Here is a 27,688-nt window from a genome sequence, read left to right on the forward strand (position 1 = left end):
GAGCAAAGTGCTCTTCATATACTACAGATCTGATTCATTCGTCTGGCTTCTTCTCCATAGCAACAGCAGCTGAGGCTCATGGGTATTGAAATAATTAAAACTGATGCCCATGACAGAGATCTACAGTACCGGCAAGTGTTATTTGAGGATATCATTAAAAGAAAACTTTGAAGGGGGAATGTGGAGAAAAACATGTACCAGCAATTCCACCCACTTCCGCAAAACTATTAAATCTACTTAAGTTCTCTTCTTCACCTGCGCTGGCGGAGCTCTTGGGTTTACAGGATGAATCGTTATATGGACAGCTGCTGCGAACAATACCGCGGGGTTTGAAGGAGGAATGGATCTCCATGTCCAGCTGAGGGAGGCAGTCTTTACTCCCCTTGGCACTCTCTGTCTCTGACACTGCAAACACAGAAATTACAGTTTTAAATCAGCTTTTATTTGTATTTGTTTTTTACCAAGTGCACAGCTTGAAACACGGCACTGTTCATTAAAAATAAATCCATTGAAAGACAACACACGACGACAATGCTTTGATGTCGAAAAAAACTAAAAGAATGAATCATCTCTGGAGGAGAACGATCAAGGCAAGGGAAGGGGAAATCCTGTGTGGCTGCCAACTTATACTTTTTTAGAATGTACAGTGGACAGAAATATCAGGGGATATGAGATCAGACAGACTACTGACAGGAGCTGCAGTCGCTCTCCTTCTTGTCATCTTTGTCAGGGGCGGCGTCCTGAGCACTGGGGTCTCCTCTCCGAACCTCCTCTTTGGACAGCGAGTTATAACCCAAATCTGACTGATCCCCTTGAGAACCGAGAGAACAGAGAGAAAGACACATACATTAGATACAAAGGCCACAATAGTCTCGGATATTAAACCACAAGATCACAGAAATATGCAACACAACGCATGGAAAGCCTATGCAGAGGAACACATTTTTCAAGACGGCAACTTCTCTCAAAATAGCTGCACTTTTAACAGCACTGTATGTGACACCTCTCCTATTACTGATTCAGGTTTGAGCGCCCTTGGTTTTCACAGTATCTACTGAAAACAGCCAAAACAAAAAGCTTTTTTGACATTTAAAATGTGAAGTAAATAAAACGTACATTTAGAGAAAATAGGGCTGGGTATCGCCAATGATTTCCCGAACCGATTCCGATTCACAAGGTCCCAAGTCGATTACATTTCAGATTTGATTCAATATTAGTTAGGTTAGGGAAATTTCAGATACAATACCACTTTTGCTTGAATATAAATAATATATATTCTCAGAGAACTTCTGCTGTAAATTGTACAAGCAAGAAGCCCCCCTCAAATATCTTTTATAATGCACCAGGTTCATGTTTACATCAAGAATTGTTCTTCATTTACCAAATCCATGGCGAAAAGGCATTTATTAAAAGACTGATTTCGGGATTTTATCAGATCACTCAAACAAAGACCGATTTTAATTGGAGAGTCAATTATTTTTGACCCAGCCCTAAGAGAAAAGGCTAGTGAGGCTTCCCTTTCATCTCCGCATTTCTGGAAGGCAAATCACTGTTGCAGAGAAGGGAGAGGAAAAAGCAGTTAAGCTGTGGTGGATAAAAAGAATCCTCCTCAGGGCATGCAGAGATCTACAGTTAACTGTAAAGAAAGCTAACTGCAGTTTCACAGCTGCTAATGAATTTAACTGTTAAGACATGACGTTCGCGGGGGAAAAAAACCCTGCCGTCACTCCAGGCCGACTCTTCCATCTGTCTCTAAAACTTCCCTGTGTCTCCAGGCAACCAGCTGTCTGGTGATTTGTTCTCCTCTTTCATCTTTGCCATGAACCTTCATCTCTAAATAAAGCATGAGGCTGCACAGCTCGGCTTTAAAACTGATAGCGAGTGACAAAACTAATTTCAGGACTGTAATAATCAATGATCTGCACATCGCGGTCCTTCCCTCCTGCTGAGCTGTGGTTCCCTCTCTTTCTTTCTGGCGACGTCTCCTGCCGAGGTGCCATCTCCATGATTCACATTTTTTTTCCCGTAATCAAAAAAAGAATGGGCCTCTGGGAAATTACTCGCCATAATTGACAATGACAAATCACTCTGTGGTGAAAAAAGAGAGAGATGGGGAAGAGAGGAGCAGCAGACTGTGATGTGCCGGACAGAGAGATGACACAGAGAAGGACAGAAAGAGAAGGCGAGAGACCACAGAGGCAGAAAAGAAAAGAGTGACGATGAATGGGCTGAAGAAGACAGAAAATAAAAACGTTGCAGCTCCGGCGAGATGAGACAGAGAGACAGACATGCAGACTGACAGAGAGGATTACCTGGGTGGAGGGTGGCTTCTCTGAGCTCAGAGCCCCCCCAGTGTGAGTGGGCCACCGGGGCCCTGGCGCCCATGCTGCCGCCCTCACGGCCGACTGTATGCAAGGGCAACACAGGCAGGGGCCAGAGTGAAGGGCAGGGGTTAAGGGACAGAGCACAGCAGAAACCACAGCCGCAAAACCAGGAAGAGACATGGATGGACAACAGGGTCGGAAGGAAGGTGGAAAAACAGGCAGCAGAGGGAAGGAGGATGGTCAGTGAGTGGGACAAATGAAGGAAGGAGGATTAAAAAAAAATGTCACTGCGAGAGAAGAAAAAGATGTAGAACAAGATGGCTGCATGTGAAAGATTGGAGTCAAGCAGCAGCCACGTTGAGTGTACCTGTGCTAGATCTATCGTCAGTGGGCTCTACTTTGGCGTAGGGGCCCTGCTCGGCCAGGTTAGTGTCGGCAGAGCTATCCAGGCTGCCGTGACTCAGAGCGTCCAGGTCACTGCCATCTGCCCAAAGACAACAAGCCGTTAAAAAGGAAGCCGGGCGCCATTTTTGCTCCACAACTGTTCTTTTTTTTTATCATTTTAAATATGTGTTGATAAGCAGATGACAAGAACTGTCCCATTGAGTCTGTGTTTTAAGGGTTTTTTAACGTCTCGAAGAAACAGAAATGTGATAGTGTCTTGCTTCTGTAATATGATATGAATCCAGTTGGACCATCATGAAAGAAGTAACCGTTTAAAAGCTTAAAAGCACTTCATACATAATGTTGAGATGTGACAATTGTCTTCAAAATACATCATTTTTCATGTAAATACATTTCAGCTACCAGGGTAAATTATTTACTTTAATTATTTACAGGTCCTATAGTTTCCTAACATATTCTAGAAAGCAACTGATGTGCAACTGTAAATACTTAGAAACATTTAAATGTAAATTGGTACTACTGTAAGTTTAGGGAAAACAAAGATCCGGAGTCAATTGTTGCACTGCAACTAACTCCGACCATAAACTAGGGTCTTTTAGTCAGTGCACAGCAGGTGAGATGAACATGCACAAATGGGAAACTTGCCTACAAGAAAGCATAATAATCATTTAATATATATGGGGAATTAAGTTACAAATAATACATGAATATTTACTTGGGTTTAAAAAGGTGTTTTTTAGGTCAAGATTTTAAGGAAATCCCTCTCACAACTCAACTAGGCCTGCACGATAAATCGTTATTAAATCGCGAACTCGAGTCACCTGTTCCCGATTTAATTTTTAAATTACTTTGATTTATTTTTTTATCCTTCAATTAATTTATTGAATGCATTTGACATTGACTTTGACATGTTTTAATTATGTTCAGACAGAGCCTGTATCAGGGCCATGTTAGGTTCAATGTGTTATGTGTCACTATTTCTGGTAGCCTCCTGTACTTAAATGGCTAGTATGTATATTATTTTCTTTATTCATTGAAGCCTCTATGTTGACAGGCTTGTGGTGGTGCGCAATGTGCTATAGGTGCCAAAAAACAAATCTATCTTTGGTACCGCCAATTTGTTTGGTTTTGTCATGGTTCATGTGTGCAATAAACATTACACTTCGTGAGGAAAAAAATCGTGGCAGAGAATTGTGATATCAATTCTAAGCTAAAGAATCGTGATTCATATTTTTCCCCGAATCGTGCAGGCCTAAACTCAACACGATTAATTCAAATAACTGATACAGAGCATTACATCTATTTCCCCTACAACATACCAAATTACATAGTTATTTTCAGGAAACGTCTTAGGAAGTTATTAGAAAATTAGAGGAAACGTAAAGTGAGAGATTGCCAATTGTTTTCACCTTTTGTGTCACTATAAAAGCATATTACGTATGATGTGTGGGGGAGCGGAGTGAGAGAGTGGCTTTTGTCTCTTAGTGGTGTGTATGGATGAGTGTGTTCCACAGGAACCTTTGTCTCACTCAAACCGAGGAGCGTTTAAGAACACAATGCTTAATACTGGGAGTATTTAAAAAAAAAAAAAAAAAAAAAAAGCAGGGATTAGCAGGGCAGGGATTAGCATGCATCAGAGTGTCCAGGTGTTCACTGGCATGCAGGGGAGTTAAATCACATGTGTTGACATAGTTGTGTTTTATAGTTTATCCTCTGAACTCTGCTGGTAATTTATTATGACTATTGGATATATATGATTATTAGAATTTTACCTTGAGATATCTTTTGAGATAGATGCGATTTGTATTTCAGATGGTAGTAGGATCCCCATGTATTGTTTTGGATCTTTAATTTGTTCTCTAAGTCTTGGATCATCATCCATTTTGATTATAGTGGATTATCGAGTATCATTAGACACTAGCCTGATTTATTTAAATCACGCACATTGTTTTCGTGTGTAACGTTTAGGGCTGGACCCGAATATTCGAATATTCGAATATTCGTTCGGTGGGTTGGTATTCGATTTTAAAATTTGACATTCGAATATTCGTTTTTTTTTTTTTTTTTTTTTTTTGTTTATTTATTTTCTGCATATATCTCTCGTTTACACTCCAGTCCAGTTGGTGGCGGTAATGCACATTTAAGTTGGTTTGCCAACCGCCAACAAACTACAAAGAAGAAGAAGAAGAAGAGACTGTCGGTACACGATGACGCCAACTTCGAGTATTTAGCAAGCTGGGCAGAGAAGCTAGCTGCGATAAAAAGTGCGGAAGTGGAAAACCGTTTCCCGTTTTTCCGTTGTGATTCGGCCAGAAACTTCAACATTGTGAGGCGAAGAGATCGTTTTGGAATATAAAGCTTGGATATTACATTTCCTTGGACTCGCATGCACTCTCGGCGGCGCAGATTACGGCTGGGTTGTGTAACAGTTGTGTACATGGCTGTATATTTTGAAGATTTAATACTTTAAAGTTATAAAAACGCTCATGAGTGGAAGTTGTATCGAGGTTACAGCGACGCCCCAGTCACAAAGTGTCCCGTTGACGGGAGGGTGATCCTTGAGAGGTTAAAAGTTTATTAATTTATTAAATATTTTCAGCCCCCTCTCTCCAAAGCTTCGAATATTCGATGCTCATTACTACCGAAGCTTCGAAGCTCAAAAAATGGTATTCGGACCAGCCCTAGTAACGTTACTAAGAATCTTTCACTCACTAGTTTGTTAAAGTTATGTTTGTAATGTGACATTAGTTGTTTTTTTACCTACACCATCAATGCAAAGTTTTAAGGTGTTTCCATATTTATTGCCAACAATGAATGATTTTTTGAGTGAGTAAATTATATCTACAGTCCTTTTATTGTACTATCAACTGATTCTGATCTGTGTGTTCAGAGTTGCTCTGGGTTTGAATGCATGTTTTACTGAGGGTATGTTAAAGCTAAAGCAAAGTGTTACATTTCTCTTTAACGCTGGATTTTACCACAAAAATTGAAGTGTGTACATTAAAGAACGCAAACGGAAAAGAAAAAAACTCAGATTTGGATATTTGTGAAGTTTGCAGGATCGCTGCAGGTCTTTTCACAACAGTTTAGTGAGACAGCAACAAGGTTTCTTTTTCTCAGACATGCAGAGCTTTACGGTTACCTGACAGAGGGCTCTGTGTGAGGGGAGCATGTCGCCGTAGCACCTGTTTGAACTGTGCCACGCCCAGGACGACATTTCTCAGCTTCATCCACAGGAAGTATCCTCCTCTGGTGCTGGAGGGCCACGTGCTCTCCAACACCGCCTGGACACGAAGAGGAGAGAGACAGCAGAGGTGGAGGAGGGGAAACATCAGAAGTAGGAACGAAATATCAAAAACAATTTAAAAGTCTCTGATCAGATCTGTTTTGTAGCTGCGTGAGAGTCAATTCATTTTTAAGTATATGGATCTTTTTTTTTTCTGTTTCAAATAACTTCCACCATGAAATGTTCTTATATTCATCTACTAAATATATCACTGAACATGAAGGGTCTGAACACTGTGAGAATATTATGTGTAGTGCAGCTCCACCTTCATTCATTCACTTTCAACATTTTCAAGCGAGTGAACTAAAACTGACCCAATCCCTGTTCCATATAAAAATAATCTTGAATTCATTTTTCATCAAACAGCATAAACTGCAGCGGTGTTTGCTCCACAGTCGCTCTCGACATCAGAAAAGGAAAAGGAAAGGCACTTCAGGTGTTGGTGGCCAAGTCACGTTCAACAGTCTCTGTCTGCTCCTAAAATACACTTCAGAAGCCCCCTGAGAGAAAACATGATTGCTATGCCACTGAGCAGAACTGGGTTCATTACGCTGGCTGCTCCTGTGCCAGGGCTCTCAGGATTTGGGTCAGGTGAAATGAGGCTGCACTCCTGCAGATGTTAATAACAATGCTAAGACAACTAAAGCACAGCAATCTGGCCACAGTCACACTTTAGTGTCTGAGAGAGGACTGTAAGTGCAGTGAATACTTTCTTTTCCCTATAAAAGTCGATGGGAAATGTGCTGATTCACTTTCTTGCTGAGAGTTAGATAAGAATGTTAAGATCACTCTCATATTTGCCCGTTAAATATGAAGCTACAGCCAGCAGGTGGTTAGCTTAGCTCAGCATAAAGACTGGAAACAGCGGGAAACAGCTAGCCTGGCTCTGTGCAAAACTAACAAAATCTGTGTTGTTTCATCTACACAAAAAATAAGTTTAACACAGCTTCTCACTTCTTATCTGCATGCTTTTCTCTTTTTATTCATATTTGTATGACCATTGTTGGCGGAAGCCTGAGAGCTGACCTAAGAAATAAGACACTTAACAGTACTGTTTTGGAAATTAACTTTGAATTGAAACATGCTATCACACTGTGCTTCACCTGCAGTGCTGTTCTGCAGGGAACAGGTATATTTAAACTGCAGACACAGATCACTACAGCAAACATGGATGACTTTGGCGTGAAGATCCTTTTACAGAGGAGCGCCAAAGTTAAATCACGGGAACACCCGCAACTGTTTGATGCAGCAGCTACAGTGGACACCGTCTGTGTCAGTTGTGGAATTTGTGCCTCTAAGCCTTCTATTTCTAAGATGAAATAAGATCTTCTGAGGCGTCAAAACACACAACGGGGTAACCTTTACTGAGGCCTCATCTCCTGACAGCCTGCTCCCACATCAGCCAATTTACTTTTTTGCTACCTGGGTTGCCAGATTAAGGACAGGTTGCGATGATAACAGAGCCACGATTCATCCTCCTGACTCCTGGGAATGATCGCACATGACGGCGTACAACCGTGGGAGGGGGGAGGACCGCAAATGTCACCGATGGTTCTTTATATCTGCGAGCAGAGTGTCTGCAGAGATGTTAACGTGATGAAGCGCCGAGCAGAGAGGAATGAATTGTGATGGAGCAACTGAGCACAGCGGTGTAATAATTTAGACGCAATAATTTATGCGACTGATGTGAATCATGAATAAACAATCGACATCTAGGCTGCAACCAGTCTGCTTTATGATATATCATGCCGTTTCCTGAGGTCTTTCTCTTTTTGAGAAACTGCATTTGATCACTGTTTTTAGAGGTCATTTTACTTGACGGTTATGATTTACTTGACAGTTATGTCATTTATAACACAGCAATACTTCTCTAGAATATCCCAAAAGGAACTTATATTTCTCTGCACCTTAATATCGACTTAATCAAACTTTGACTTATTTATTTGATCACATCTGATATGAAACCTACAATTACATACGTTCTGATGTACTCATGATATTTTTTTCATATATAGCCTGTCACAATAATACAATTTGTACAGTAGCCAATTCACCTTATTCACCCTTCACTCTTATTGTGTTGTATTGCTCTGCCTAAGTCTGCATCTTCATCCATCACAGCTGATGGAAAAGGAACTAAGTATCCCACTGGACAGGGTTCACAGAGACTTGTTTGACATTCGGCTGTCCTGGGTGTGTTCACACATGAGGCAAACGTACAACGGAATCAGCAGAATATTCTAAACACACCCACATCTGGAACACCACACCCAGGGTGACAGTACAGCACTTGGGAGTCCCAGTGCTAATATATTTATATTTGCGCCTATGTGAGACACTGCACTGGGTAGGCATTGGTGAGTCCCGCCCCCCCGTTAAATCCAAGGCCACTTTTTTTGTAAATAAGCTGCTTTTACTGGCAGATTTAGAGAACATCACTTTACCAAACATTCAGGACCATTTCTGGCTTAATTATGATTAATAGAAGCATGTACTGTACCTTGTTGTAGTAGCCGTAGGTGATGGCATTGGGGTGGACTCCGGCCTTCTTCATCTCAAAGAGGACCCTGACTGCCAGGACGGGTTGGCCATACTGTCCACACAGCTGCATCAGCACCCGGTAGCAGACCTGTACAGTAATTGTACACAGAGTCCAAAATACATTTTTTGGTCCATCTGTCAATGACTGGTAAACTGAAAAAAATGTACCGGACAAAATATTTTTCAACTGGCCATAAAACTGCAAAAAAAAAAAATTAAGCAGGTCATATTTGTCGAGTACCTACGGCAAAGGCTGCAGCTCATTGTGCTGGTTTTGCTATCATAAAAAAGCCAATCTCTCTTCACCACTTCATCTGTGAAGCGCCGCTTCTCTGTCAATGTTGTCTTAGTTGTACTTCCAACGCGCTTTACATTATTCCTTTTGGTTTAATCTAGACCGGCAATATGCCGCCACTTACTTGCAGACTCTCCTCTGTGGTACACAGCTCGATAAAGTAAGCGCAATTGTAGCGGTAGACAGTGAGGGTCAGTTGATGCAGAACAAAATGTGGTCAACCAACTGATCTGTTGTAATGATGACAGTTTGAAGAAGGCCTAGGTAACCTCATGATCTCATTTATTTTATTCAACAATGTAATTTCCAATTCTAATTTGGGCCCTGTAATTTGTAAAAATGTACTTTAGTGTGGAACAATAGCCCAATTCAAACAATTGACTGATCTAAAAAAAAAAAAAAAAAAAAAAAAATTGTTATAATTGTAAAAAAAAAAAATGACATAGTAAAAATCTATGGGAATGGCTAATGTACCTCGTCGGGGGGCTGCAGTTTCTTTGCCTGCATCTTCCTGAGGACGTCGTAGGCGGTGCGAAGCGCCCGCACCTTGGAGTGACACACCTTCACGTATGCTGGCAGACAGATGAACCACAGGCCGTAGCAGTGACGGAGGAGGCACTTGGACCACAGCTGGGGGATGGACGAGTACTTCTTGGCTATCTTCTGGGCTGTTTTGATCTCCTGGGGATGAAAAGGAGGGTGAGGAAAAGAAGTTCTTCAATGTACCAGTCAGGCTCAATGATGTAAAAGTTAAATCTCAGGCTGAAATCTAATCTTTTAGATTATAAATTGAGCCCATTACCCTTGACACCGTGAATCATATCCATTTTACTACCACATTTCCTTACTGACAGATTGATAAGGGCAGTCCTTTATGTATGCCAATTGTCAATTGTAAAACTGAGTAATTTTCTTGGCTCATTTATTTTAAGAGTCATTTTTCTTGGAAGATCATCTGAATTTTGGAGATAGTATTTTTTTTTTTAGGCTGCAAGTTTGACAATTTAGAAAAATAGCAGCTCTTATTTTAGGTAACTCTGGAGAAGAGCATCAGCTCAATAGCTAAATCAATAAATCATTGTGTGACATTAGTGATTTACTGCTGTGCTGACCTGCTTGGTGCGTCTAAACATGGGGGCAGGGCTGGTGGGACAGCTGTGCCTGGCAGCGAGGCGGGAGGAAGGGGTCCGCAGGCCATCCACAGGGTCAAACAGGTCAAGACTTAACACTGGGAAACCATCGTACCTGATGAAGAACATTAGTACATTGGTGACAGCAGGCACACATTTTCTCCCAGTGTCTGCATAGAAAAAAAAAGTACATTTTGGCAATATCTAACATAAAATGATTCATTCCAAGGTTATAGTGGCCATAAAAAAACACGACTGCAGTATACAAATAGCACATATTCAGATCCATGCAGTCCAGCGGCAGTGTTCAGTCTTTGGTCCCAGTAAGGGAGCTGGACTCCTGCTGGCCCTCAATCAGCTAATCAGTTAACCAACTTTCAACTCAATGTGTTATTCAGATGTTTTAGTTTTCCACCTGCTGTATGGCGTTGCAAATTCCACATTCTGCTTCGGCAATGTTGAGTGATTAGGCACTGACTTGGCTCATGATTCATGTTAGTGGTCGTTACAATAACTTACTGCAAAATGTTACAAAAGCATAAAAATGTTATCAAAACATAAGAAATGGCCAAGAATAAAACAATAAAAGTTTAAAAATACAAATGGTGGAAGACGTATTCAGATGTACTTAAATAAAAGTAACAATACTACAGTGTTGAAATACTGCATTTAAACTCTAAAGTAAAAGTCATAAATTATTAGCATCAAAATATACTTAAAGCACCAAAAGTGCTCATTATTGATAATGGCACATCATTAATTACAAAGAATGAATTACTTCATATATTGCTGAGTAGCTTAATCTACAATAATATGTCATCATTTTTTAGTTGATTTACATTTTGTATTAATAATCTGAATCTGCAAAGTTAACTAAATCTATCACATAAATGTATTGAACTAAAAATTACAATATTTGCCTCTGAAATGTAGTGGAGTAGAAGTACAAAGTAGCAAAAAATGGATATACGCAAGTAATATTGTAGTACCTTAAGAACCACTGAAAAAAGGAACGTGTAGTCTCCCATTTGAGATGAATGTGGGTTCCATAAGTAGAGTTATTACCTGTAGCAGAGTGGATATTCCTCCCCCTCAGGCAGAGGAGGCAGCTCTGGAGGTGTGATGAAGACTGTGTGCTCACTGCGCTGAGATTCATCAATCTCTATCAGCCTGGCCTCCTCCGGCCTGTCACCGTCCACCTGCAGGACAGAGCACACAGACATAAACAGAGATGTTTGGGTGGTGGTACCGTGACCCTTCATCTACCACTGCTGATGGAAATAGGGAGTAACTTAACATTATGCCCTGTAATAAATATGTCAGTGTTTGCATAGGGAGGTTTGGGCCTAACACAGGCTGATTCACCTCCTTTTATTTTTGACTGGAGGATCATTTTAAAAGCAGCTTTGTAGCCGTCACCCTGATAACAGGATTTCTACAGAACGAGTGTCTGGGAGAGCAGAGGGAGGATGACAGCAGGTGACCTAGATTTCCCAAGTGAGCATGCTTCCCTTTTTCTTTCTTTTCTCTCGTTTTTTTATACTCCCTCTACCTCTCTGCAGCCCACCACTGTCAACACACACACAAAGCTGAAACTAGCCTGTACAGTTCAGTTCTCCGGCTTCCTCCATCTGTCGTCCACAGTGTAATATTTTGTTCAATGCCAAGTCAAATTATACAAATTACATAGGTTACAGTTTAAAAATGTCCATATTATCCATCACTGTTAAATATAAATCCAAGCAGGAAGGTAGCATACACTGTAAAGTAACATTACATGGCACATACAATGTTTATTGCAGCAGACTTTGTCTTCCTATGCAACATTTCGCTATGTACTGTATATCCCTGTTTACAGATACAGTGTGACACCTTCGCTGCCCTGCTCCGCGGGGAGCTCCGTGTACCGGCGCCAGGAGGGAAGCCAAACACAGTTTATCTAAATACATTGTCCACACTGCCACGAAACAGAGCTGGCTTTAAATCAGCAAAATATCTCCTTAAGTAATGTACTTTGAGGAACATTTTCTGCTACTTTATACTTCTATTCCACTACAATTATATATTTTTTGTTATTTCACTACATTTATTCAATCACTTACTTTGCAGATTCATCACCTAAATACCTATACTGACATTCTACAGTAGCATACAATCTATTGTAAAGGCTCTTGTAGGAGGTACGGCAGGTACGAGCCCGCAATCAACATGGTGGGAACATTCCATTACTGTAAAGCTGAGTTTCTACCAGCACGTCTCCAGACATGACCCCTCATCCAGAACATAACAGGTTACTGCTGCTTAATGGTGAGTAAAAGTGCTCAGGTTTTATTAAAAAGGTGCCAGAAGAAAAAACACATCTGTGACAAAATGAAATGCAGTGAGCGCAATGGACGACACCTATAATATCATCGCTTGTAGCTCTAAGGCCTGTCACTAAGCACTTCTCAATTTATGATGCTTCCCTTCGAGACCCTTCATTTTTTATATCCTCAGAAAACTGGAAGTCTTATCTGTCAGCTCTGCTGTAGTAAAATATGTGCAGTAACTCCAAATGTCAGCGATGATTTTATTCATGGTCGGATGGAAGAGAAGTAAAGCACTTGCTGAAAGTTCATAATTCAGTCTTGTTGGTCTGATAATCATTAAAGTTTGATAATAACCTCAGTCAAAGCTGTAAAGTGTGGGACTCTTTCTATCTTTAATTTTGAATGGGGGTAGTGCATTTAGGCTGCGGCGGCAGACGGGAGCCGAAAAAAACTCTGCATTGCTGCAAAAGGTTGAAACAGATTTAACTTTTGGAGAAATGCAACGTCACCCTGGCCTGGGGTGGCCATCATGTAACTGGCAATCGGCTTGGCAGTCAGTTTTTGAGGCGGTGTGAGAGTCCCGTACAGTAAACAAACATTACTGTCTCCATCGCTGCCACAAGAAAAAAAAACTATGAGGGTAAACACAAGCATTCACTGCCCAGGAGTTTGTGTAACAGCAGACGGTTTCCTGCAACAACAAAGCAAAAAGCACAGTCCCTCCGTCTCTTGTCTTTCTCTCTTTCTCCATGAAGTGAAGCTGCCTTCAAGTGTGGTCGGAAATGGCCAGATCTATAAACGATCTGATGGAAAACAACAATTGTGAAACATAAAGTCTCCTTGTACTACATTGGGGTGGTTAAAGAACACAACAGGATGTCACCGGATGGTTTTTCCGGGTCTCAATGGGCCCATATGTCTGTTTTTAGGCCAAGAAGAACTATTTCGTTGTTTCTCTGGTCTTTTCTGTGCTCTCGTTTCCTTCTCATAATGTCAAATAAACTATCTAAATACTTCCTATCTAGACATGATCACTCAGAGTTCTGCAGCACCCCTCACACTCACAAATATAATGTCATTTATACCTGTGGATATTTAAGCAAGGAGTTATATTTTTTTTGCTCCACAGAGACAACTGTGATGATGAAGAAGCAATCTGTCTGACAAGCAGGCCTGCTGTCGGTACAGCAATCAGGGGAAGAAAAAAAACAGACAGGTGAGACGGGAACGTCTTGTTAATGTCACTCAAAGAACATTCAGTTCATCTGGATCAGACGGGGAGCTTTCCAAGAGGCTGAGAGCAAGAGAGAGAGATACCCAGTGTCTTCTGAATGACTGCAGATTAGGTTTAAGGGTAGTTAATACAGAAGCAACTGATTTCATATATACCTTTAAGTTATCCACTCTTCTCCCCTTACGGTTTGCATTTCTACAGCTTTAAATGTATGTAATTGTATTTCAGTTGTGTGATTTATCTGACTTTTGTCTTGTTCCGCTGCTGGATTTAATTTGTTTTGTTGCAGCAATGAGCTACTTTTCCTCAGGGGTCAATACGATTTAACCTTAACCTAACCCTTTCTGTATGTGACTGCTGTGTGTGGGTTTATGTGTAGCAGAGTGTGCCATGGGTGTGTGTGTGTGTGTGTGTGTTTGTGTGGGGCCACAGTGCAGAAAGACAATCGGAGGATTTAATCGCCCGTGGAACTGACACACAGGGAGGACGAGGAGACCCGGGCAAGATAGTGGCCTCTTGATTCGCTTCCACTATGTCTCAATTTCAACCAGAATATATATATACACACACACACACACACACACACACACACACACACACACACACACACACAGACACACAGACACACAGACACACACACACACACGTAAACCAAGGACAGCCAAGTCTATTTCAGGGTCTATTACAAATGTCACCTGCAAGAACCAGTGACCCACAGACTCAATTGGGGAATCGAGAGACTGCATGGACTTTAAGACTGCAAACACAAAATTTAACCTTCAGCATACACTCAGTCTGATGGAGGGACACTACCCTGAGCACATGATACGCCAAATGCTGCCAGTGGAGCACAGGCGATTCACTGACAGCCTCTCCAAGGGTCTTCATATTGTCCCACTGAAGGAAATGAGCAGAGGGGATGCAGAAAAAAAAAACACTTCAAGCTCAGTTAGCACTTCAGAAACTACTGAAGCTTTAAAAGCTCTAACTCTCTCGAGTCATGAAAAATTTAGGGCAGAAAACTGTGCACATGGATTTTCTGTGAAACTGTACTTTCGCTGTCTCAGGACAAATCGCTGTTGCGGCAAATTTGATGTAGACGAAAAATATATTCCAATAGTCATTAAATATGGAAAGATACGAAGAATGTAATGTACTGTAGTTTGGATCGCAAGGAACTCATTTGCATCAAACACTGGTGAAAAATTACATTAAAGCTCACTCTAAAGCTGCAGGGGTTGAGGGTTGTCTAAAGGCATGCTTACCTGCTTCTAGGAGTCTAGGAGACAAACATTGTTTCCTGTACAAACTATTTGGATCTCAAGTAATCTAGTTGTTTGCTGGGACCATGCAACATGCACAAATCCCCCATTTGAAAACAAAATGTACCCACGACAATAGACTAGACTTACCTTGCCTCCTTTGTCTGCACTCCGCTCTGAACTGTAGAGCTGCTCGCAAACAGAGGCAGAAAGGGAGAAAGAAAGAAAAACACAAGAAATTGGAAAAGGAGCAGTTTGGCTAAACACAGGTGAAGTTACACAGAGGAGTGTAAACTACTAACACTACAATAAGTGGAGCACAAAGAGGCCTGGAGAGAAAGAAAACCACTCCAAAAGACAGAAGACGGAGATTAGTGTAAAATTAAAGAGGAAAACGAGAAAGGCTTTTTTTTTTTTGTAAATTTTTTCAAAATTCCACTGCATCTAAATGAACACATACATACAGTATATGGTATAGGCTTCGATTTTAGACTTTATTGTCCCCAAAAGGAAATTCTTAGTCACAAACACGCTATGTTATGGACATAGCACGCTTACAGACAAACAAAAGTGCAAACATAACAGAATGACATGCAGAGAATATATACAGTATCTCACAAAAAGTGAGTACACCCCTATGTTAAATTCGCATAGAGGCAGGCAGATTTTTATTTTTAAAGGCCAGTTATTTCATGGATCCAGGATACTATGCATCCTGATAAAGTTCCCTTGGCCTTTGGAATTAAAACAGCCCCACATCATCACATACCCTTCACCATACCTAGAGATTGGCATGGTTTTATGTCGGTTAGCCTAATAGCTGGTTTGATTTGCATTGAGAGATGATCTTATGGAAAGTACCCCATGCCAGGGGACAGCACATTTACATGGTTATACAAGCTGTACACTTAATACTTTACATTGTAGCAAAGTGTAATTTCTTCAGTGTTGTCCCATTAAAAGATATAATGAAATATTTGCTAAAATGTGAGGGGTGTACTCACTTTTGTAAGATACTGTATATAACTACGATGCTTACTTTGTCCACACAGTCGTCGAAGAATGCCAGACTGGCATCTTTGTCGCTGACGAAGGAGCATTCCTCAATAAAGCGGATGAACATCTGGGTTTTGGTCATCAGCGAGTAGAACTTCTGATGTGATCGGTCGCGGCTCTTCAAGAACCCTGGAGGACATATATGTTTAGGTTAGCTTTTAAAAAATTATAGTAAAATTACTATGCAGACTTTTTTTCTTGACTAAAGTGAGGAATGATTTTACAGATAATTTAAGATATAACAGCAGCTTTATTTTCGTAGCTCAACTCATTTCATCTACTGAAAATGTCATGGTTGTGTATGGTCTGTTTCCTGTTTTATTTTGAAGTCTTGTCATTTCACCCTGGTCATGTCTTGTTTTACTTCCTGCCATGTGCTTTCCCGCCTTTTTTGATTGTTCTGCCCAGCCCTAATGTGTTTCACCTGTTCCTTTCCCTTGTGTCACCTGTTCCTTGTTTAACCTCGTTACCCTGTGTATTTAGTCTCTGTGTTTCCTTTCAGTCTTGTCGGATTATTGCGTGCCGTTTGCTGTTGTATGCTGTCTCTGTTCTGTAGTAGATTTTGTTTTGCCGTGCTACTCTTGCCCGGTTTGGTATGTACTCGGTGTTCCAGCTTGTTCCGTGTTCCTGGTTTTTGTATCATCTGTATTTTTGGGATATCTTGCCTGTTGTTCGAGGACTCTTTCTATTATTAAATCTTTTGAACGCAACTCTGCTCTGTCTTAACTGCATTTGGGTCCAAGCCTCGCTTACATTCGCCTCAGCCGTAACCAAGGGGGGTAAGCTTCGCTTCAGAACTCGAACCTCCTATGGCGCCATTTTGATGCTACAAAGCGATCACCTCCCGTTAGCATTCCATTAACTGTCATTCATTTCAACGTCACTTTGACAGCGAATAACTTTACATCTGAAGCGTTTAAAGACTCTATTTGTCCATTGTTTATTTCTAAAGAAACACGGCAATGTATAAAAGGCTCCATTACCTTGTACCTCACGTTATGGCTCCGTAGCAGATGTTTTCATAAAAATAGGCTAACGATTGTGTCATAACCAAGCAACTTACTGTCTCATAGTAGAGGAATTACCGTACAGTACAGGAGAAGCTCGCAGGCAGTTTCGACTTACATAAGTTGTTTAAGTTTAATTAGTAATGTTAACTAGCATTATAGTTAGCAATAATTAGCCTGCGCCCATGTTATCTCCTTACATATACCTACACCCTCCGTCTCTGCAAGATTGGGAATGATTGAGATTTCTCTTGGCACAGCTACCAGAAGACTTACAACTTTCAGACCCGTTGCTCACGTCACATTTAAGTTGTCTCTCTCAGTTGGAGGCTGCGCATTAACGCTCAGCGCTCACCAGAAAAGTGCTTCTAATATCCTTCACTGGTCTCCGTCCAGAGCAACAGGATCTGTTGGTCCATTCTTATATACTGTCTATGGCCGTAACAGAAAAGAGGTAACTCCTCACAAGAGCAATTTACGTGATTGTGTGGTTAAGAAAGCCATTAGAAGGATCTATCTCTTCCATTTGTCTTGTTTTGGATAATGCAAGCCAACACAATGTTATTAGTCTAATGGCCAATTTGGGATGTACGACAACATGGTGAATAGCTTCCGTAATAGATGCTGAAAGCAGCTTAACTGACTAATAGGTTGCTGCTGTTGTGAGACTGGAAGCAGGATGGATGACCACTGGCTCACAACACAGAGGTGGAAGCCAAACACTGACATGCCGCTGCAGAGAAACCATTCCTGAAGCTGATAAATATTTTAATCCTGAAACTGGACCATATGTTGACTCTGAACAAAACTTCTCAGTAACTTCACTATACAGTCTTTTCTTCAGTAGGTACCGCCTTCCAGGAGAGTCTAAAAAAACGCATCCTAGTGTCCTAACTAGTGATTTAATGATCAGTTGATTTGAATTGCTGAATCAAGTACATTATTCCTACATTTGCTGGTTAAAGCGTTTCAAATAGAAAGTGTGCTTTTCTTTGTTTCATATCACTAATTTGACTACACTTGCCTCTAGTTTAGCCATTATTACATAGTTAGTCATTATGTGATTAAATATAAAAAATGCTAAAACACTGAAACCTCCAAACATCAACCCAAAAGGATCACATTTTTTTTTATTAAAACCTTGACCCTGACAAGCTCTGAGTCATTCCATAAGGAATATGGTAAATTATAAAAAAAATCTAAACTGAGTGTTGACAAACACAAATTATTGAATTAATAGTGGACAACACCATCTCACCTCAAGGTCCATTTAATAGCTGTTCTGGAGCTTTTGATCATATGACGTGATCTTCACAAAGTGACACAACTCCAGAACAGCTACTAAATAAACCTTGAGGTGAAATTGATTTGTCAACTTGTTTTCCACAGGACAAGATTGAACTTTGAAACTCAACTTTTAAGTCAACATGGACAAGAGTTCCCTAAAGTCCTAAATGTCAACATCTATACCCCACACTTGTCATGAAGGGGGAAATTTGAAGAACTGCAGTTTTGGGACTTCGCATTGGCTTTATTTTTCAGCGCTGGAGGTTGCTGCTTGCTCACAACCCCCGACAGTGGTGATGGGATATTGTAGACCAAAATAGGTCCTCAAAGAATTTAGATTTGTTGTGATTGTAACAAATATCACACAAACCTCAACTAACAATTCCCAATTCCACAATTTGTAAAGCAGAAGGAAATCCAGATGCAATCTGTTAAAGTCACAGATGTTAGACTGAAAGCACTTTAATCATATGGAGGAAACTTTCTTTTTTTCTTTTTTTTAAGGGGGCAGCAGGGAAACAAAGTCTACACAAACACATTCTGTAATTTTTTTTGTTATAGATATTAGGTCAGGAGTTTATACACATGATGCACTAGCTGTTACACCTTTCGTCATGTCATGATGTAATGTACTGCAGCCATTTCTGTTTGCTGTATCATTTAACTCACACTGGACGTGGCCTTGGCTACAGCTATCCTCCAGCGGAGCAGCCATGACTTCACCCTAACTCATTTCAGCTGTGATGTCAACCAGCTTTCGTGGGCTCCCATCCAGAGGCCACACTCACGCCTCCGGAGCATTTAGCAGCTGCGCCTCTAACTGACTAACCTTCAGTCTGCAAACAGCCTTGAACCTTCAAACCCAGCATCTTCTCAAATCCCAGCCTTTCTATCCAAACAGTTTCTGTGTGTATTTACTGAGCGGTGGGGATGGACAGTTAGGAAAGCTCATGTATTAAACAACGCCATCTGTTTTTTAGGCTGGCCAGCTGTAGAGAGAACGGTGCTACAGATGACGCCGTATTTATATATTCATGGACCCATTAGCACCAATCATGCACTGGAACTGTACAACTGACTTCACCGACTTGGCCATAAAAATCAGCTTGCATCTTTGTCCCAAGAACCTTGACTTATGCTGAATTTTCACTGCATAGTACAGCTCAACTCGACTCACTTTTGATACCAGGTACCGTCCTCAATTTCGTTTTCCACGGCAGATAGTACCCTCTCAATGTAGGCGGAATTCTTAGCTCATTGTCATAGTGAAACTGCTGTAATCGAGACTGATCTTATAAAGTGGCGTATGTATGACACGCCAATTCATTTGCCGTTTTTGAGTGTTATCAAGACGCATAATTGCTTTTTAGCGTGTTTATCAACGCCATTCGGCCGCCTTTGACCTACATTACGTGTGAATTTGCGCCGTAGGGAGTAGTATGAAGGAACGTAAGTCCGCGGAGTGAGGTTGGTTGGGGGTGGTAGATGGGTAAAACACAGGATTTTCACCCAGGAGAGCTGGGATCGCGTCCCGTGTCTGGCGTTTTTCCCCAATGTTTCTTTCCTAAACCCATCCATTTATTGTTTTTCTTTTCCTAAACCCAAGTCTTTTAGAAGTTAGATTAGGGGCATTTCTCAATACCAAGAATGCAAACTACGGACTTGTGTTCTTGGGGAGAACGTTCTTGCTGGTTGTTCTTGGAAGAATTAACTCACAAGTTCACAAGCACAGAAAACGCTGTTAACAGTTTAAGACGATGCCTTCTTCCTGTTATTGCTCAACACTCCCAGCACAGAGGCTACCTGCAGGGCTCCAAAATACCAGCTAGAAATAAAAACCACAACAATATAACCACTTTGTATTAAAACAATCTCCAGACAAGAAAACCTCATAATGCTACAACTATTGCAATAATATTGAAAAATAAAACTAATTGAGCTTTAATTTTATTGTTTATGGTTTAGCTCAAACACCTCTTACTTATTCAAAAGAGTGGAACGTGATCCCTACTATTATTAGCATATAAGTTTAAGTCAGTTTAAATTAAATTGGCGCGCGCTTGTTGAGTTTAACTCCGAAAAGACAGTTAACCACATGTTAACGGGACCGGTCTAAAAGACCTCGGTCTTACAGCGGGATCTCCGAGTGTGACTGTCCGAGCGCCGAGCAAGCAGCCCCGGCAGGCGCAAGCTGGCGGCCGCGTCATTTTACGGAGCTCCGAAAACTCCGAAAACTTTGGAGCAAATTGTCAATTCGGCAAAGATTTTCGCAAGACTGCCTATATTCGAAATATAAACCGTTCATTTCTCGCCTAAAATGTTCTCAGAAGTGAATTTAGTGATGTATAAGATGGCGAAAATTGTTAAAATTGTCCCGTTTTTGGGCTGTCTATGTACTGGAAATCCAACCATCATTGAATGCTGAAATGAATTTTGGGATACAGGTGCTGCGAACTTCATACAAGTTACCAACCGATGTATCCTCGGGAAATGGGCGTGTCAAGAATACATCCGGGAATTTTAACTGTTCTTGGCGAAATGCGAACTTGTGTATTGGGACAGTACTTTGGCAACACGAGATGACGTTTCACAGGGACACAAGAACACAAGTCAATAGAAGAACACAGATTGGGAAACGCCCATGGTCTCTCTGAATACTCCGGTGCTGCAGGAAATTCTGCGGGTGAATGTATTTTCCGTTTCCTTCTGCTTTCTTTGTGTTGGAATTTTAAATTCGGTGGATTTATAAGAACTACTACTGACTGTTCCTAAGATCTCTGCAGGGTAAATCCAGATAGCTAGCTAGACTATCTGTCCAATCAGAGTTTTCTCTCGCACAACTATTTTGCAGCGGCTCTGTGCGGAGCTTAGCGCAGCCCATGACGATTCTGAATGGTTTTTAAGAAATGCCATCAAACCAAAGCACGTTTTCCTCCCATCCCCCATGCTGTGTGGAGTAGCCAGCGAGACTAGCACGTCGTCAATTGACCACAACGTGGTTTTGCAGTCTGCCATTTCAAAAAAATATCTAGTGAATAAAATAATTCTGGTGGCTATTGACATTAGATTACCTATTTAAAAATGGCGGGTTTGTGCAGGATGTCGAGTGATGATTCTAGTGATGATTCTCTCTGACCAATCAGTGGTCCGCAGTGTTTTAACTCCACCTTTTGGTATTGGCTCGACTCGCTTAGAACCTCAACTGAGGTGATACCAAAAAAAGTACAGGATATATGCATAACTTTAGCTAATAGTGAACCAAAAAAGAACATTTCCAAGCAAGTCGAGCCTGCATAATGCCCCATTTCCACTGCATATATGTGTGATATGATCTAAGCAACTGACGACGCATGGGAGGTCACCCCAGTGATTTCCAGATGTTTGTAGAAAAAACTGCAAGCAGGGACATTGGAGGAGCTCATGTTGTAATGGGTATGTAGAGCAATTTGAGAAGTGATCTTCAATTTGATACAGGGCTATACCACCAAACCTGACAGAGTGACTGACTGACATTGAACCCTTTCCACAAATGATCAGAAAAATAGCTCCATAAGAATAAGAAAATGTCCAGATCAGAAAATCAGAGACCAGTGTAAACAGGTTGGCGCCAAAAGAAATTTAATTTAGTTTGAAATGGTTTGTCTCAAACGTTTTAAAATCCTTGAGCATGAAAGTTTATTGTTGACCATGGAAATAGAAGTCTGATAAAATAATCTTAACTCAGAATCCACGTACTATCTATTAACATTAATTTTACAATCTGTTCATCAAAAGGACACCTGTCGAAACATGTCAAAGCTCCTTCGGATTATATTCTATTTAAATGAATACAAAAGTGTCTAACTCAAGCAGTTATTATGGGCTTTCTTCTGTTTATTCTCAAGAAAGCACAGTAAACCAATAATTCTACGAAGCGCTCAATCAGCTCCATCTTTCTTAGGAGTTTGTGGTGGACTGGCTGGTCTTGCAAAGAACACGTCTTTCAGATTACTGGTATTAAAGCAGCAAAGCTCAAACCATCTGTGATCAGTAAACACTTTGGTGGGAATCGTCATTCAGATACATTTCTTTCAGAGAGAAAAAAAATTGGCTCATAGATGGGACTTGTTTTTGGTTTGTGTGTGATGAGTTTGAGGGGGCTGCTGGGGAAAAAAGACAGCTGGGTTCATCCATTCGCCCGGTTTCCTCTGTGACTCTGACCTGGCTGTTTGGCTCCAACACACCGCATGTGGCTAAATAGTTGCTTTGGCTACAAGTGGTCAGAGTGACTCTATTCCACGTACCTTGCAAGTCAAAGAGCGAACTGGCGTCTGTGGCTTTCTCAGAGGGCGCCTGGGTGATGGGTCGTAAGAATGAGCGGTAGCCTTTTAAAATAGCCGCCATGAAGCGCAGGAAGGCTTCCTGGATCTCCAGCTCCAGGGCGTGGAGGCTCTTCCCACAGCTCAGCTCTGACGATTCACTCATGCTCAGCTCCATCAGCCCATCAGGCCGCTGCTGACCTGAAGACAGGTGGGGGGGACATCAGCAGCTGTCGCTACATACTGTATTAGAATCTCTACATGTCAACATAAAGGTTGAATCATCACTTCTGCCGCTGAAAATGATACATTTTTTGCATTTTGATTAAGTTGTTATGATCAAAGGACAGGTATTAAAAGGTCTTACAGTATGGCCAGAGCACTGCTTAAAGTAAGTATTCATATCGCAAATGAGAATTAGGCTTGCATATTTGGGAAAAATAAACTGATATCAGAGTTTCCGAAAGTCCTTTAAAGGCTTAAATGTCTCCACTAAAACTACTGGCAGGCATATCAATATTAAGCACTTCTGGCAGAAACTGGGTAGATTTTCAACTTCACTGATTTAGAAAATTCATTTATTCAATTTCTGCAGCTCAAGAAGCAGCAGGTTCCATGGTCTCCCAGTGAGCACGCTCCACAAATGGCAGAGAAAGTCGACAACAATGCAATGAGCACCATGGTGGGGCAGACGGGTAATAAGGAAATTATTCTATGATGGGATTATTGCTGGCATTCAATTAGTGGATTTGAGAGAGTACAGACTGAATGGAGAACAAATTGTAAAGACAACAGAATCCCCAAAAAATAAAGAAGACACTTTTTATTACGCTGAAGGTCAGAAGTTAGAAATATCATTTAAGAAGATGCAACACCATATGTGGGCTCGGACCATGACTGTATGTTGAGAGGGACGACGAGTCTCCACTTCCTCCCATTGTACAAAAATAAAGCCAAAATATCCCGGATACGGGTGCTGCCATCATGCGCTGGTGACGTCATTTGGAGTCAGAGTCTGCGCGGTAGCGATCGGGCGGTGGAGCCGCGGTATCAAGGTCCCGCCCAGACACTAGCATGACTCAATCGCGAGTCAATCTAGCTGCTGTCAATTATGACGTTTCACCCCGTTCATATAGCATCAAATAACTAATTACAACCATACTTATAAAAAATAAACACTTCTAACAAATCAAAATGAGAACTACCAAAAATGACAGAAACCAACCAATTTATTTGACGGGTACTTTGTTTTTTTAGTTTTGTCCATGTCCCATCCGCTAACATGGAGTGGGCGGGTTTAGAACCTATACCGCAGCCTTTCACCAGGGGGCGATCCAGATGTTTTGACTTCACTTTTGGGGAGCTGTCATGTGACCATCTTTATATACAGTCTATGTTTCGAACAAATTACGTGTTAGTTCAAATTAGTTTGAGCTTGAATCTTTTAAAAAGTGACAGCCCTGCCACCTTCTATACAACTAAACACAAAATAAAAAGGTTTGCTGAAAGTGTACTTGCATGCAGGACTGATCATGAAACTAATACGACAAAATCTAACACATTTTTACAATCGTTTGTCCGATCAGCATAGAACTCACCGTCAACCAGCTGCTGGTAAAGATTGCTCAGCACATTCATCAGGTTTTTACAGGCTTTCTTTGGCAAGATCTTCCATGTGAGGGCTCGCTTATCTTCATTGCTGGAAAAGCAGAAACACCCAGTGAGCCGTGGAGAGGCTGAGAGGCCTAAACCAACATGGACAACAGTCGGGCCAGAGGACTTCAGACCACCCTAACGCTGTCTGGCTGGTAATGAGGCAAAACTATGTGAACACTATACTGAAAAATGCATTCTCTTCATATTAAAGCGGGTCTGACACTACAAAAATAACCATTTCCACCCAGACTTCAGGAAAATGGCCCGGTCTCTAAACTTAGAACTCATGACTTAGCAGTTATGTGGTCTGGAAAGAAAAAAACAGATGCAGCAAAGGAAACAATGTTGAGCTCTTAGCTGGAAGTGCGGTACAGTATATATGTGGCTTACTGCCCCTGTAGTTACTCCTTTCAATATTTACCATGAGAAATCAACTGAGTCACAAAGACAGATTCTGCAAAACTGTCTTTTTACAGATGTTATTCCTCACATCAATAGATCTCAGACCAGCTCTTAGTTATGCTGCTATAGTTTTAGAATGCAGGGAGACTTCCTATGATACACTGACCTCCTCTCTCTCTCTCTCTCTCCATCTGTGTGCATTCATGTCCCTTTAATGCATGTTACTAACCTATCTCCGGGGAACTTTTTCCCCGGAGTCCTTATGCTTTCTCGCCTCGCAGATTGGGTGCTTCATTTTTGGCATGAAAATAGTTCTATTGTCTTTATTGTTACTATAAGTGCCACGGCGCATCATGCCAACTGCTATAATTGTTGTGAATCATATTTCTGTATATTTGCATCAGTGTCTCCGTGTCCCAACCGGCAGTGGCAGATGGCCGCCCACAAAGAGCCTGGGTCTGTCCCAGGTTTCTGCCCAAAAGGAAGTTTTTCCTCGCCTCTGTTTCACCAAATCCTTGCTCGTGGGAAATTGTTGGGTCTTTGTAAATTATAGAGTGTAGTCAAGTCCTCCTGATCTGTAAAGTGCCCCTGAGATAACTCCTGTTGTGATTTGACACTATTAATCAAATTTCATTGAATTATAGCTCAACAGCAATGGGAAGTTGTGTGTGTACTGTGCTCACTGGAAGATGGTGTTTGTGTCCAGGTCCACGCAGCTCACGTCTGGTGGGGGGTCATAAAGATCAAAGTAGCGGGAGTCCACTCCTACAATGAATGGACAAGGGGCGCTCAACACGTCAGCCAACGCCAGGGGGCACAGAGGAATATACGGGCACGGCCAGTGGAACGGGAAGATCATCTGAGGACGAGGATGAAGATGAGAAAGTGAGATTAAAAAAAAAAAAAGGAAGATAGTGCTCCTTTGTCAAATGTTGCAGGTCAATTAGAATGATTTCAAAACAGGTCAACAGTCTACTCAAATGTTTACGGTTTGTTTGAATTTTTTCTCTAGGAGTTTTCTCGCCTCGCAGTTTTCCTTGGATTGGGGCGCACTTAAATCATGGTTGCAGCTGCCGTGGTCTTGTTGTCATGCCCTACTGCACTCCGCAACGCCCTGAACTGCTACAACGATTATTTCTAGTCATAGTTATACTATCTTTATTGTTACTATAACTGCCACTGTTCATCAAACCAACTGCTATAATTAGTATGAATCATGTTTCTCTATACCTGTATCAGTGTCTCCGTGTCCCAACCGGCAGCGACAGATGCCGCCCACAAAGAGCCCGGGTCTGTCCGAGGGTTCAGCCTAAAAGGAAGTTTTTCCTCGCCACTGCTGCACCAAATGCTTGCTCGTGGGAAAAGTGTTGGGTCTTTGTAAATGTTTGGTCTATCTGTGTATCTCAAGTGTCTTGAGAGAACTATAAAATTTAATTGAATATATTCAGCCAGTCTTCTTTTATATTGATTTTATTCATATTATTCACTAATTTATTTATTTTGTCCACTTTTTAATGCAAACATCTTTTATTAGAATTTTTTTTCCATGTATTTATTTTCTCCTGATTTTTTATTTGTTTACTTATTTAATTTTATTCTTTTCTACGTATATATTTTTGTTTTCTTTAAATCAGAAAAAGATGCATATTTGTTGTGCTGTATTATGTATTAACTGACGGTGACCAACACAGTAACTAGAACAACCATATAAGACAATACTAATAAGTGCATTAACTAAACTGAAATATCTTTCTTTCACATTTCATTTGACCAAAGAAGAGGACAGCAGCATAAAGAGTGTGAAGTCAATATGGTGAGGCAACCCCTGGAGGGAACTAAATAACCACTCAGACTTACAGACACCAGCGCTTCAGTGACGCTGGTCAGTACGGCGGGTCGTAGCGAGTGGACCAGGATCTTGTGTTCGGTGACGGCAAACACCAGCAAGGTGACGGCGTTCTCTGGTCCGAGATTCTGGAGCAGCATGGAAAACCGACCGCCACTACGAAAAAAAACAAATGTACTAAATTCAAGTTCAATAAAGGGAACTAGAACAGGGTCTTTTTCTGACCATTGAACATATTTTGGGTTCCAAAAGAATCTTCAGACCAATAATACTGTGACTGAACTCGGCATTTTCTGTTTTCCATTTTCAATTGTATGAAGGGAGCTCAAAATTGATAATATAGAAAAGATTAAATACAGTATTTGAGGCCTATTTGTGCTTTCTAATTGAAAAGGTATCAAACAAATCAACACATCTGAACTATGTTTTTCTGCATGTACATAAACTGCATAATTCCTTTACATTTTACAGAATGTGCTGTCAGATATCACCAGAAGAACATGTGTGCAGCTGCTCTTACCTGAGCGGTAAAGGAGAAAACACTGGCTGGCTCAACATCAGGCTGTCATGAGGGGAAAGCTGCAGAAAAGCTGGAAAGTGAGATAAAACCAACCGAGCAAAAATACGCCTGCACTGAATCATTTCAATATCAGAGCGTCTATCTGCACCCCCGGTACGAATAGCCTAGGCCACACAGCTGAGCTATTCACCCCCTGTGACGTAACAACAAAAACATGTTGCTTGCGTCCACCGAAATCATGGCAGCAGAAACTGGCATATTAAGAAAGTTTTGTCTCTAAAGTTTATGACAATTGAATTTCTAGCGGAAAATGGATACTACAGTTGCGCGGTCTTCAGTGAAAGCATACAACCATTAGTTTGTTAGTTAGTACCTATTTTTTGTATACAGTATGGTTACCTAGCAACCGAGGCTTAAAGACACCAAGTGGTCAACGGTTGTACTACATTCCACTTGAACTGCTAGATGAGTGGTTACAACAGTGAGCTATGGCCCAGGAGTCTGGGGTGCGATTCCCCAGTGAAGAGATCTTGTTTCTTTTATTTTGGATTGGATAATTTGCATGCCATTGCACAAGTCAGGGCGTGCCCCCCCAGGTCGAGAACCAAGCAAGTGTATGTATCAACGTCTCTCTGAAGTGTGCGAAATATTGGACACTGCAACGATTTTATTTAGGCCACAGAGCAATATTCCAAAAATGTGTAATACATGAGTAGTATGGATGGTACCAGATGGAGTATTAATAGAACACAATGCTATGTGCACCGGGGTATTAATAGAACACATTGCTGTGTGCACTGGGGTACGAATAGCATACACCGCTAATTGTA

At 41.2% G+C, this 27,688-nt stretch overlaps 1 protein-coding gene across 4 annotated transcripts in view; it reads right to left on the minus strand.

Annotated features, from left to right (window-relative positions):
• Positions 1 to 27,688, minus strand: part of LOC114552899 (C-myc promoter-binding protein) — an 88,636-nt gene that overhangs the window by 14,735 nt on the left and 46,213 nt on the right. For 2 of the 4 annotated variants that reach the window (XM_028573996.1, XM_028574016.1), the window contains 15 exons: positions 26,859 to 26,917; positions 26,350 to 26,494; positions 25,176 to 25,351; positions 24,033 to 24,133; positions 22,420 to 22,635; positions 15,826 to 15,971; positions 14,937 to 14,975; positions 11,047 to 11,180; positions 9,964 to 10,096; positions 9,326 to 9,532; positions 8,516 to 8,644; positions 5,872 to 6,013; positions 2,692 to 2,808; positions 692 to 811; positions 256 to 405 (listed from right to left, as the gene is read on the minus strand). In XM_028573996.1, the coding sequence (XP_028429797.1) occupies positions 256 to 405; positions 692 to 811; positions 2,692 to 2,808; positions 5,872 to 6,013; positions 8,516 to 8,644; positions 9,326 to 9,532; positions 9,964 to 10,096; positions 11,047 to 11,180; positions 14,937 to 14,975; positions 15,826 to 15,971; positions 22,420 to 22,635; positions 24,033 to 24,133; positions 25,176 to 25,351; positions 26,350 to 26,494; positions 26,859 to 26,917 (2,014 nt within the window). The remainder of the gene's footprint in view (positions 1 to 255; positions 406 to 691; positions 812 to 2,691; positions 2,809 to 5,871; positions 6,014 to 8,515; positions 8,645 to 9,325; positions 9,533 to 9,963; positions 10,097 to 11,046; positions 11,181 to 14,936; positions 14,976 to 15,825; positions 15,972 to 22,419; positions 22,636 to 24,032; positions 24,134 to 25,175; positions 25,352 to 26,349; positions 26,495 to 26,858; positions 26,918 to 27,688) is intronic. The other 2 variants (XM_028574004.1, XM_028574008.1) reach the window with 2 other exon arrangements.

The sequence above is a fragment of the Perca flavescens genome, chromosome 1 (genome assembly GCF_004354835.1).
Source record: "Perca flavescens isolate YP-PL-M2 chromosome 1, PFLA_1.0, whole genome shotgun sequence".
NCBI classification, from domain to species: domain Eukaryota; kingdom Metazoa; phylum Chordata; class Actinopteri; order Perciformes; family Percidae; genus Perca; species Perca flavescens.